General features: G+C 38.6%; 1 protein-coding gene across 13 annotated transcripts in view; it reads left to right on the top strand.

Annotated features, from left to right (window-relative positions):
• TNIK (TRAF2 and NCK interacting kinase) overlaps nt 1-13,680 on the top strand; it is a 405,472-nt gene that overhangs the window by 255,798 nt on the left and 135,994 nt on the right. For all 13 annotated transcript variants that reach the window (XM_086394188.1, XM_086394149.1, XM_086394139.1 and 10 more), the window contains one exon: nt 12,468-12,578. In XM_086394188.1, the coding sequence (XP_086250314.1) occupies nt 12,468-12,578 (111 nt within the window). The remainder of the gene's footprint in view (nt 1-12,467; nt 12,579-13,680) is intronic.

Raw genomic sequence — 13,680 nt, 5'->3', positions numbered from 1 at the left:
TATAAAAGGAAATAAATTTCTGATTAGTTTCTAAAATGTAGGCTGGTCAAGTAAGATGGTGGCTCAAGTGGTAAAGAATCCTCCTGCCAATACAGGAGACACAGCTTCAGTCCCTGGGTTGAGAAGATCCCCTGGAGAAGGAAATGGCAACCCACTCCAGTATTGTTGCCTGGAGAATTCCATGGACAGATGAGCCTGGCAGGTACAGTCCATGGCGTCGCAGAGTCAGATACGACTGAGTAACTGAGGACGCATGCAGTTTTATTACTAAAGAATTCCCTTCCTTCATATTTTCAACCTAGGTTACTTGTCTGGAGAAGTAACTGAGTCTTATTATTTGTGAGTGGAAAATTTTAAGACTGAATAAATAGTGGGAGGAGTGATTGTACACTGTTTCCCAGTCTTGGAGCTGCCCCACTGCATGAGCTATAGACACAGAATGTAAGTTACTTAGGTACAAACACAGAGCTAAAGTTACACCTGATTTAATACTGTGCAACTGAGCTTGAGTTCAGCTTTAATGGAGCCATTTTTATGAATTAATGGGTGATTAAGTGACAAGAGTGTAAAAATGATTTCTTTTTTTATTCTAATGAATTTCATTTGAACTGTGCTTAAACGGCTTTTTACCTTAGCAAAAGGTAGACTTGATGTATGCCCAAAGTTACTCTCTCTGCTCAGCAACCATCCTCTGCTAAGCTTCCTTTCGGGCTTCCCTGGTGGCGCTAGTGGTAAAGAACCCACCTGCCAGTGCAGGAGACATAAAAGACTAGGGTTCCATCCCTGGGTCAGGAAGATCCCTTGGAGGAGGGCAAAGCAATCTGGAGAATCTCATGGACAGAGAATCTCATGGACAGAGGAGCCTGGCAGGTTATGATCCACAGGGCCCCAAAGAGTTGGACACACAGGACTGAATCAACTTAGCAGAAAGTTACTCTGTTAATGGTCTACATAACCTTCTGGTTCCTATTCTAGATTGATTTTGAGTCAAAGGCAATATTCCTATTTGCGTTACACTTCTCAGAATCCTCAACTACCAAGTTTCTTAGTCGTTAGTCCTAAGTCTTATAAAGCCAGTGTTGTTTTTTTCTTTTTTTGTTGTTAAGTTTTCTGAAAACTTGTTCCCCTGTCACTACCTGTAAATTCTTTCTAAGAGGCAGACTTGTAAATTTCATGTAGCCTTTGAGGTTAGTCTCTGATTTGATCCACGGCTCAAATGGACATGTTATGATTTACCCCTAATAGGAAATACCCTTCAGAAGATCTTGCATGCTTTCTAAGAAATTTGAGCGCCAGGTACCAAATCCAGGAGGCAGCTAACTTCTCTTTACTTGAATGCTACCATGCTAACTCTGAGACGGCTCTCTCCTTAGACATGGGCGACCACAGAGCATTTCTAGCTGTCAATTGGGCAGGTTTATTGTCGCTAAGAATACCAGCCGGCTTAGTACATTCAAACTCTGGTTGTTATTCTCAAAATACATATCCAGAAACTTTATTGACAAAATCTGAGATTTCACATCACTGGGGCTCATCTTTTTGTCTTTGGAACACTTAGAATTTGTAGTTATAAGCATTCTCTTTTCAAGTCTAAAAATATAATTCAGAAGCCAAAGGAGTTTTTGTTTCCCCAAATACATGCTGGTTTAAAAATAAATGCAAAAACCTGTTTAGGTTTCTCAGTTGGTTTCCCAATTTGAAATTGCCAACAGTTTTGCTGTTGCTTTACATCAACAGCATCAGTTGACTGAAATGATAAATGTATACCCAGCAATTGGTGTACCTCTGTACACACAATGTTTTTTATTGTGCGACTTAAACTACCTTTGGCAAATGAAGCTGCATTCTGTAACAAAGTACTGAGTCTGGGTTTTGTTTACACCTTCGTAAATCATGCAGATGGGATCTGTGGCTGTTCCCACCTGCACATGATAAGAATATCCTGTGCCTTGCTGATGCTTCTGGACGTTCAAGGTCAGTAGGCTGATCCTTTGCAGACTTGTGAATTCTTAGATGTTGATCTTTCCTCCCCTTTTCTTAGATTGTTTGTGCAATCGCTTGGTGCGGTTGTTGTTTAGTTACTGAGTCGTGTCCGACTCTTTTGTGACCCTATGGACTGTAGCCTGCCAGGCTCCTCTGTCCATGGGATTTCCCAGGCAGGAATACTGAAATGGGTCGCCATTTGTTTCTCCGGGGGATCTTCCCGATCCAGGGATCGAACCCAGGTCTCTTGCATCTCCTGCGTTGATAGGTGGATTCTTTGCCACTGAGCCACCAGGGAAGCCCTTGGTGCAGACTTCCTTCATTTTAGGTCGACCTTCATCCCCCTGCTCCTTCCTCTTCCTGTCCTATCTCTCATCTCCCCTTTTACTATAAAAGGGAAGGAATCTCTGGGTGACTGACTAGTGACATTTGGGTTAATATATTGCTGTCAAGACAGTCTGGGCTAGTCCTGCAGTTTTAAAATACCTTAAAACTTTTTTTCTTGTTACAGGAACATAAAACCAATTGACTAGCAAGTGAGTATAATACCTTGGGGACCCCAGAAGTCATCCTAAGCCTCTTAGGCTGATTCTGAGAACAGACCTTTTAAAATTCTTTCAGAGGTGACTAGGGTTGGAAAGGGCAAGTTAGAAGTGACCACATCTGCTGATTCCAAACCCATGCCCCTCCCAGTTAGGGGGGTGACCTCAGGGAGGGCTGAGATAGTGCTTCGGAAACTCCGTCTGGGATCAGCTGAGGCCAGAGATCCTTGACTTCTGTACTGTCCTGAAGCAGGAGGAATGAACAGGAGGGCATTAAAAGAAAACAATCTCCTTACCCCACAAACTCTAAGAGAAAACCTCCTGCTCATCAGACCCCCCACCCAAAAAAAGTGATAAACAACCATGCAAATTGTGAAATATGCTAGAACTCTTTGTTTTAAAATTTTTATCAGTTTAGATAGAAATAGCTTCCCACGTTCAACAACCCAAGCAACCTTTTCCCTAATAACTGGGTTGCACTATACACACTGTGCTGCTTTTTAAATATCTTCTCCTTGACACGCTTCCAGGTACGGCCCCGGCCCAGCCCCCATCGTGCCTGAGCGCACTTCTGTGTTCACCTTCAACTTCACCTTCCTCCTTTCTTCCCAAGTGACATGCATGTGTATTTTCATTTTCTGACCCAGTTATGTAGGTGCTAGTGAGTGAGAATTTCAAATGTAAGATTCTTTTTAAACCTCTCCCACCATCTTCCAGCCTGCCAAATAAAAAGCTCCAGTGTCCTGGAATGCACCTATGTGTCTTCTTGCTGTGTGATACAAGCTTGAAGAAAAAGAGCTGCATCCTTGGCCTTCTGTCATTAACAGAAGTTTTAGAAGCACATGTGCCCAGTGCCCTTCATAGGTGCCCTTTTAGCCATTTCCTAACCATCTGAGTGAAGTGGATCTTGGGAAGCTACTAATGCTGTCTTCCAAGTTGGAATTTTCTTTTTTTTTTTTTTTTTAATAAAGGCAAACGGACCAAAGAATGGATAAATAATAGAATCTGAGAATTCTGGCTACCAGAAGCTTTATATTCTGTAAGACAGTGTTCACATCAACTATGTAAGGCTGATGCTTTTGTTTTAATAGCGATGGTGGCGGAGTGCTGAACCCAGTGAAGTTAGGGAACATGCCCAAGGTCATTTAGCTAGTAATTGAGAAAGTATGATGCTTTCAACCTGCTCTAGTTACTTAATGAGTATATATACCATGAATAAGGCTGGGGACCAAAACTAAGCTTCATTTCCAAATAAAGAAAGGAAAGGGAATTGAGGGGAAGCAGAATGAATGAAACAGCAAGTGCAAACCACTCAGCCCTGTGCCTGGCACATGGTAGCTTCTCAGTAAATGTTAGCAAGTATTGTTGCCCCAGTGTCAACTCTTTGAGGACTTTCTTTCAGGGAAAATATTAATGATGCATGATTTCTTGCTTTGCAAGATGTGAAGTTATTGACTTATCGCTGCTGGGCTTGGCATGTTGAGCTCTGTTTCTGTTTATTAATGTGATGAGGTTACTTGTGGTGAGGGAGGGTCCCCACTGTGCAGTGGCAGTAATTATCAGTGTTGCTGTGAGGCTGCAGGAACCGACTGCTAGCAAATGCTGGTTTCTTTTTTTCTCTTTCCTTTTTTTTTTTTTAAAAAGGAAAAAATCCCGTTACATAATTTAACAATCATTTTGTTCCATAGTGAGTTGAAAAGAACTTAGCAGCCTTCAGCTGGAGCTGAATGGAGAAGCAAATTATAGAAATCACTGACATTAGTGCCTGGCTAGCACGGGATTGTTTCCTACTGAATATTTGAAAGTATTCTGTCCAATCTAATTTTGAAAGACTGGAGTCAGAGGGCTTCCACTGCTTTCCTTGGGAACTATAATTATGTGGCCTAATAGAGCTCAACGCTGGGGCATTTTCTCCAGCGGATGCAGGAGCAGTGGATATACTTGCAGGAGGTATGGTCACTTGCTTTTCAAAATGGGATTTGGAAAAGGAACACAAACATGTTTTGCTCTCTAGAAGAAAATGTTCTCTCTCTACTCAAGGATGTTTCTTTGGTCCATCCTGCTGCTTTTGAAACACAATTTACATAAACAGGATTTTCTTTAACTTTGTATTTATTCAGAATCCTCCAAATACACAAAAATGAACAGAACAGTATAATGTGCCCCAAACTAGCCCCAACAATTGTCAACCAGTTGTCAATCCTGCCCCACCTATACACCCATCTACTTCCTCCCTTCTGTTATTTTAAAACAAATTTCATCATCTTTTTTTAAAAAAAGAAAAAGTCTGATAAAATACACATAGCCTGAAATTTGGCATTTTAATAATTTTAAGGTATATAACAGTGGGTTTAAGTACCCAGTGTTGTGCAACCATCACCCCTGTCTAGTTCCAAAACTTTCTTATCACTCCAGAAAGAAACTCTCTACCCCTTAAGCTGCAACTCCCATTCTTCCCTCCCCCTGAAAAACCACTAATCTGCTTTCGTTCTCTGCGGGTTTGCCAATTCTGGATATTTCATGTAAGTGGATTATACAACATATAGCTTTCTTCTTCTGGCTTCTTTGAGTTATTAGTATCATGATGTTTTCAAGATTCATCCACATTATATCATGCATCAGTGTTTCATTCCGTTTCATATCTGAATAATACTCTACTGTATGGATATACTACATTTTATTTATTCATCTGTGATGATGGATAGTTTGGTTATTTCCACATTTTGTATATTGTGAACAGTGCTGCTTTGAGCATTCATATGCAAGTGTTTAAACACATGTTTTCAATTTTGAGGGGTAGGTATATACCTTGAAGTGAAATTGCTAGGTCATATGCTATTTCTTTTATATATATATATGATATTTCTGATGCTGGGAGGGATTGGGGGCAGGAGGAATAGGGGACAACAGAGGATGAGATGGCTGGATGGCATCACCAACTCGATGGATGTGAGTTTGAGTGAACTCTGGGAGTTGGTGATGGACAGGGAGGCCTGGTGTGCTGCAATTCACGGGGTCACAAAGAGTTGGACACGACTGAGCAACTGAACTGAACTGACTGATGATATTTCTAACTTACTGAGGAATCATCTAACTGTTTGCCACAGTTTGCATTCTGTCCAACCATGTAGGAGAGTTCTAATTTCTTCACATTTTTGCCAACACATTATTTTCTGTTTTACTTTTTTTTTTTTTTAATTTAAATTATAGTCATCCTAAAGGGTGTGAAGTGGTATCTCATTGTGGTTTTGACGTTGAGCATCTTTTCATGTGATTGTTAGTCATTTGTATATCTTCTTTGGAGAAATGCCTATTCAGGTGTTTCACCCCTTTTTCAATTGTGTTGTTTATATTTTTCTTGTTGAGTTGTAAGTGTGCTTTATATATTCTGGATACTAGACCCTTATTAGCTATGTGATTTGCACATGTGTTGTCCATTCTGTGAGTTGTCATTTCACCCTCTTGATAATGTCTTTTGATGCACAAAATTTTTAATGTTGATGAAATCCAATTTCTCTCCTTTACTTATTTTTGTTGTTGTTGTTGTTTGTGCTTTTAGTGTCAAAGTTAAGAAACCATTGCCAAGTCCATGGTGGTGGAAATTTACCCCTTGTTCTCTCCTAAGAGTTTTACAGTTCTAGTTCTTACATTTACATCGTTGATTCATTCTGAGATAATTTTTTACATGTGATATGAGGTAAGGATTCAACAGTATTCTTTTACATGTGGATATCCAGTTGACCCAGCCTCATTTGTAGAAGAGACTATCATCATATCATTTTATCCTTAGTATTGATACTTCAGTATGCTTCTCTAAAATAGAATTATTTTTTCACATAACCAAAATACTATCATCACCCTTAAAAAATGTCAACCACATTTCCTTGATGTCAGCAAATATCTAGACTGTAGATTGTTCTCAAAAATTTAAACAGCTTTTTTTTAAAAAAAATTAGTGTCCAGATAAGTTGCATTCACTGCAGTTTGTTAGTAGACCTTTTTAAATGTTATGAAACCTACAGATTTCCCTTCCATCTCTTCTTCTTTCGTTATATATATTTGTTGAAGCAAATGGGCCATTTACCCTTTGGAGTTTTTTATCCTAGGTTTTATGGATTGTATCCCCATCATGTAACATGTTTGCTCCTCAGTCTTCTTAATTTCCTGTAAATTGGTAACTGAAACTAGATGCTTGATCAAATTTAGTTTGAGGTTTTTTGTTTTGCTTTGTTTCGGGCACGATTACTCCTTAGGTGATGTTGTGTTACTCTAATCAAGAGATAAATCTTAGCTGGTTATTTTCTTTTTTTCTTTCTTCTTTTTTTATTTATTTTAATTGGAGGTTAATTACTTTACAATATTGTATTGGTTTTGCCATACATCAACATGAATCCACCACAGGTGTACATGTGTTCCCAATCCTGAACCCTCCTCTCTCCTCCCTCCCCGTACCATCCCTCTGGGTCGTCCCAGTGCACCAGCCCCAAGTATCCTGTATCCTGCATCGAACCAGAACTGGCGATTCATTTCATATATGATATTATACATGTTTCAGTGCCATTCTCCCAAATCATCCCACCCTCTCCCTCTCCCACAGAGTCCAAAAGACTGTTATATACATCTGTGTCTCTTTTGCTGTCTCGCTTACAGGGTTATCATTACCATCTTTCTAAATTCCATATATATGTGTTAGTATACTGTATTGGTATTTTTCTTTCTGGCTTACGTCACCCTGTGTAATAGGCTCCAGTTTCGTCCACCTCATTAGAACTGATTCAAATGTATTCTTTTTAATGGCTAATACTCCATTGTGTATATGTACCACAGCTTTCTTATCCATTCATCTGCTGATGGACATCTAGGTTGCTTCCATGTCCTGGCGATTATAAACAGTGCTGGGATGAACATTGGGGTACACGTGTCTCTTTCAATTCTGGTTTCCTCGGTGTGTATGCCCAGCAGTGGGATGACTGGGTCGTATGTCAGTTCTATTTCCAGTTTTTTAAGGAATCTCCACACTGTTCTCCATAGTGGCTGTACTAGTTTGCATTCCCACCAACAGTGTAAGAGGGTTCCCTTTTCTCCACACCCTCTCCAGCATTTATTATTTGTAGACTTTTGGATCGCAGCCATTCTGACTGGTGTGAGATGGTACCTCATAGTGGTTTTGATTTGCATTTCTCTGATAATGAGTGATGTTGAGCATCTTTTCATGTGTTTGTTAGCCATCTGTATGTCTTCTTTGGAGAAATGTCTATTTAGTTCTTTTGCCCATTTTTTGATTGGGTCATTTATTTTTCTGTAATTGAGCTGTAGGAGTTGCTTGTATATTTTTGAGATTAGTTGTTTGTCAGTTGCTTCATTTGCTATTATTTTCTCCCATTCTGAAGGCTGTCTTTTCACCTTGCTTATAGTTTCCTTTGTTGTGCAGAAGCTTTTAAGTTTAATTAGGTCCCATTTGTTTATTTTTGATTTTATTTCCAATATTCTGGGAGGTGGGTCATAGAGGATCATGCTGTGATTTATGTTGGAGAGTGTTTTGCCTATGTTCTCCTCTAGGAGTTTTATAGTTTCTGGTCTTACGTTTAGATCTTTAATCCATTCTGAGTTTATTTTTGTGTATGGTGTTAGAAGTGTTCTAGTTTCATTCTTTTACAAGTGGTTGACCAGTTTTCCCAGCACCACTTGTTGAAGAGATTGTCTTTAATCCATTGTATATTCTTGCCTCCTTTGTCAAAGATAAGGTGTCCATAGGTGTGTGGATTTATCTCTGGGCTTTCTATTTTGTTCCATTGATCTATATTTCTGTCTTTGTGCCAGTACCATACTGTCTTGATGACTGGCTTTGTAGTAGAGCCTGAAGTCAGGAATTATATGCCAATAAAATGGACAACGTGGAAGAAATGGACAAATTCTTAGAAAAGTACAACTTTCCAAAACTGAACCAGGAAGAAACAGAAAATCTTAACAGACCCATCACAAGCACAGAAATTGAAACTGTAATCAGAAATCTTCCAGCAAACAAAAGCCCAGGTCCAGACAGCTTCACAGCTGAATTCTACCAAAAATTTAGAGAAGAGCTAACACCTATCCTGCTCAAACTCTTCCAGAAAATTGCAGAGGAAGGTAAACTTCCAAACTCATTCTATGAGGCCACCATCACCCTAATACCAAAACCTGACAAAGATGCCACAAAAAAAGAAAACTACAGGCCATTATCACTGATGAACATAGATGCAAAAATCCTTAACAAAATTCTAGCGATCAGAATCCAACAACACATTAAAAAGATCATACACCATGACCAAGTGGGCTTTATCCCAGGGATACAAGGATTCTTCAATATCCGCAAATCAATCAACGTAATACACCACATTAACAAATTGAAAAATAAAAGCCATATGATTATCTCAGTAGATGCAGAGAAAGCCTTTGACAAAATTCAACATCCATTCATGATAAAAACTCTCCAGAAAGCAGGAATAGAAGGAACATACCTCAACATAATAAAAGCTATATATGACAAACCCACAGCAAACAAACATTATCTTAAATGGTGAAGAACTGAAAGCATTTCCCCTAAAGTCAGGAACAAGACAAGGGTGCCCACTTTCACCACTACTATTCAACATAGTTTTGGAAGTTTTGGCCACAGCAATCAGAGCAGAAAAAGGAATAAAAGGAATCCAAATTGGAAAAGAAGAAGTAAAACTCTGACTGTTTGCAGATGACATGATCCTCTACATAGAAAACCCTAAAGACTCCACCAGAAAATTACTAGACCTAATTAATGAATATAGTAAAGTTGCAGGATATAAAATCAACACACAGAAATCCCTTGCATTCCTATACACTAATAATGAGAAAATAGAAAGAAATTAAGGCAACAATTCCATTCACCATTGCACCGAAAAGAATAAAATACTTAGGAATATATCTACCTAAAGAGACTAAAGACCTATATATAGGAAACTATAAAACTCTGGTGAAAGAAATCAAAGAGGACACTAATAGATGGAGAAATATACCATGTTCATGGTTATTTTCTTTTTATGTTAGCAGCCATTGATGATTGGTGCTTAAATCCACTAATTTATCAGAGGTTGTGAAATAGTGACATTCTAATTCCATTATGTCATTTTCATTTATCAGATGAAATATTGTTTTTGTGAAGAAAAGTTTTAGCTCTTTTATTATGTAATCACGGCGGTAAAACTTGTAAAAGAAAGGCAGTGTAAATTCTTGATTTTTTCCCCTTTATTTACCAGTTTCAGTATAAGAAATTGGTTCTTTAGTTTCTTCAAACAGTGCCAGTTATATTCTTTTTGAAGGGATTTTTTTTAATGCATTTACTTAAGCATATTCCGTGTGTTTCAAGACATTGGAGTTATTATTCTTTTTTTAAATTTTTATTTATTTATTTTAATTGGAAGCTAATTACTTTACAATATTGTAGTGGTTTTTGCCATGGGTGTACATGTGTTCCCCATCCTGAACCCCCTTCCCACCTCCCTCTTTATCCCATCCCCCAGGGTCATCCCAGTGCACCAGCCCTGAGCACCCTGTCTCATGCATCGAACCTGGACTGACGATCTGTTTCACATATGATAATATACATGTTTCAATGCTCTTCTCTCAAATCATCCCACCCTTGCCGTCTCCCACTGAGTCTGAAAGACTGTTCTTTATATCTGTGTCTCTTTTGCTGTCTCGCATACAGGGTTATCGTTACCATCTTTCTAAATTCCATATATATGTGTTAGTATACTGTATTGGTGATTTTCTTTCTGATTTATTTCACTCTGTGTAATAGGCTTGAGGTTCACCCACCTCATTAGAACTGATTCAAATGCATTCTTTTTAATGGCTGAGTAATACTCCATTATGTATATGTACCACAGCTTTCTTATCCATTCATCTGCTGATGGACATCTAGGTTGCTTCCATGTCCTGGCTATTATAAACAGTGCTGCGATGAACATTGGGGTACACATGTCTCTTTCAATTCTGGTTTCCTCGGTGTGTATGCCCAGCAGTGGGATTGCTGGGTCATATATCAGTTCTATTTCCAGTTTTTTAAGGAATCTCCACACTGTTCTCCATAGTGGCTGTACTAGTTTGCATTCCCACCAACAGTGTAAGAGAGTTCCCTTTTCTCCGCACCCTCTCCAGCATTTATTGTTTGTAGACTTTTTGATAGCAACCATTCTGACTGGTGTGAGATGGTACCTCATAGTGGTTTTGATTTGCATTTCTCTGATAATGAGTGATGTTGAGCATCTTTTCATGTGTTTGTTAGCCATCTGTATGTCTTCTTTGGAGAAATGTCTGTTTAGTTCTTTGGCCCATTTTTTGATGGGGTCGTTTATTTTTTTGGAATTGAGCTGCATGAGCTGCTTTTATATTTTTGAGATTAATTCTTTGTCAGTTGCTTCTGATTCTCAGATTATCCCATTTGGGCCAGTGAGACCTCTTAAAGTTGACTCTTTGATCCTTTCTAGCATGATCTTACAGTCTTTCGTAGCTTCCTGGCTCTCATATATGATGATTTTACAGCTTTTTGGGGCGGGTGAAGCATGCTCTTTTGTGGCACTTTTCAAATTTCTTTACAAGAGCCCCTGAGAGTTTTGTTATGCTTTATAAAATCATAAGAAGACAAATCAGAATGACACTGGAAACTCATTCAGAAAACTAATTTTATCAGTTTTTTAAATAATTTTTTGAGTTTCACCTGGGCATTTAGAAAAAAGAGAACGTTGTTTCTGCCCAAAGATTTTTGCATCCTGATGGGTTATCTTTTAGGACCTGGTGACGTGGTGCTGATGTTAGGAATGCACATTTGGACAAAGCCAAAATCATCAATGTGATTTCATTATGTCTCTATTTTAGTTCTGTTTCTAGCGTCAAGCCAGACACTGATTGCTAGTCATCCTAAACTATTTTCTTATAATTATGTTTAAAAGTACCTAATAAGCTGACTTTTGCTGAAGACTTTTGAAGAAGAGAGAGGATGTATGGAAATGGATGTGTTTTTCTAAACGTAGAAAATGAATGTAAAAGCAAATGGATTGCTTTTTTTCTTCTAGTCTCTACTTCTCCATTAAGTAAGGGAGATGTTTATTTTCTGCCTATTTTATAAAGTTGCTGAGTACTATAATGAGTTTATATTTATAGAGAACTTGGAGCTTTCTGGATGAAAGGTGCTAAATTAGGGCTTATTGTTTAGTGAATTTATCTGATATGTCCAGCCTCTTGGGAACATTTGCTGAAGTTAATTAAAAGCAGATAGTCCTCACTCTGACAGCTTACAGTGCCACTTACAAACCAATAACATAAACAGTGTGCACTTCTATTGTTCTGGCTTGGGATTGCCTAGACAGCCACAGCTCTTTCAGAGAGGGGGATGAGCCTACTTCTGTAGGAAAGATGAGCTTGACCGCTAAATGAAACCACAAGGATAGTCTCAATTCCATCTGAACCAACCTAGCTGCCCTCATTTAAAACACATACTTAGAATATGGAGATTTTCCTCAATTTCCAGTTGTAATTTTCAGTTTAGAAAATTAAAAATAATCTTTCCAGGACTTCCCTGGTGGTCCATTGGTTAAGACTTTACCTTCCAATGCAGGGGATAAGGGTTCAATCCCTGGTCAGGAAGCTAAGATCCCACATGTCTCAAGGCCAAACAAATAAAGCATTAAAAAAAGAAGCAATGTTTGTAACAAAATTCAATAAAAGCTCTAAAAATGGTCCACATCAAAAAAAATCTATCATTTGGGGAAAAATTAAAGATAAAAACTTGTTTCATATGTCATTTTATGATCACTTTTTCTTTGCAGAAATGGCATTCCAAAGCAACCAACTGGACACCTTATGCTTTCTTAACACAGTGGAAGTCTTGGAGTGCAATTATAATAATGGCCTATTTGCTTCCTTTGCCAGTTGGTGATGGAGTTTTGCGGTGCGGGCTCTGTCACTGACCTGATCAAGAACACAAAAGGTAACACGTTGAAGGAGGAATGGATTGCGTACATCTGCAGGGAGATCTTACGAGTAAGTGACAACATGGGATACCTTGGGAGGTATTGAACTTTACACTGACCTTCCACTAATTCATTCCATAATTCATGTCGGAAACCTCCTTAGAGCTTTATTCTAACAGTGATGGTGGCAGTGGTGTGTGTTGTGGTCTGTTGTTATGAAGGGAGAGCCATTCTAAATAGACTTCACAGGTGGCTCAAAAGGTAAAGAATCTGCCTGACAATGCAGGAGACACAGGTTCGATCCCTGGGTCAGGAAGATCCCCTGGAGGAGAAAATGGCAACCCACTCCAGTACTCTTGCTGGGAGAATCCCATGGACAGAGGAGCCTGGCAGGCTACAGTCCATAGGGTCACAAAGAGTCAGATACAGCTGAGCACACACACAACAAAAAAACTGGATAGGCACGTGCACTCTCATTTGAAGGGTTAGTTGGGTGATTGCCCTTAACCTGGGATTCATTTTCTTTGGAGTTTCCGGTTGGAATTCTGATTTTAGATCACAAAGATAGTTTTCCACTTAGGAGATGGATTGTTTAAAGATATTTTGGTCACTTGTTTGAATTTTCAACTTGTGAAGGTTTATAACTAATTTAAGGCTTGTATGACGTTAGCCGTTTTAGTACATAAAACCTAGTTTAACTGATTTTGCCTTAAAAAGTTTCTTTGAGACAACCTCTAAAATCGGTCGAAACAGTTGGGCAAAAATGTGCCCATCTGCCCAGTTTTGCCCACAAATTCCAGAGTCAGACAGTCTGCACAGCAGTGTCAGATTTGCTGAGTTCACTTTAGGAAGAAGATAACTGGCCATATTTTAGTTTGTTTGGATCAGTTGAATTATCTCTTGCTATTAATAAGGAGGCTACTATATGTCCACTGAACATTCCTATACTATATCTGCTTGACATTTATTTATTTGTCCTGCCTTCTTAATATAAGGGAACAAAACATAAAACTATTTCATAAATTAGAATGCTTGATATTGTAATGATGTTATTTCTCCCCAGTCTGATCCTTGGTATCATAAACTGCCTATTCAAATCCTTCTAGATACACTTGTGGAGGTACAAGCTGATTTTTAAAACATTATATGGAAATAACAAAAGGCCAAGAATA

Source organism: Bos grunniens, chromosome 1 (assembly GCF_055505025.1).
Source record: "Bos grunniens cultivar Pamir isolate PY7600 chromosome 1, Bosgru_T2T1.0, whole genome shotgun sequence".
Classification (NCBI taxonomy): domain Eukaryota; kingdom Metazoa; phylum Chordata; class Mammalia; order Artiodactyla; family Bovidae; genus Bos; species Bos grunniens.
The sequence above is the reverse complement of the archived record's forward strand: the minus strand, read 5'-3'. Positions and strand labels throughout refer to the sequence as shown.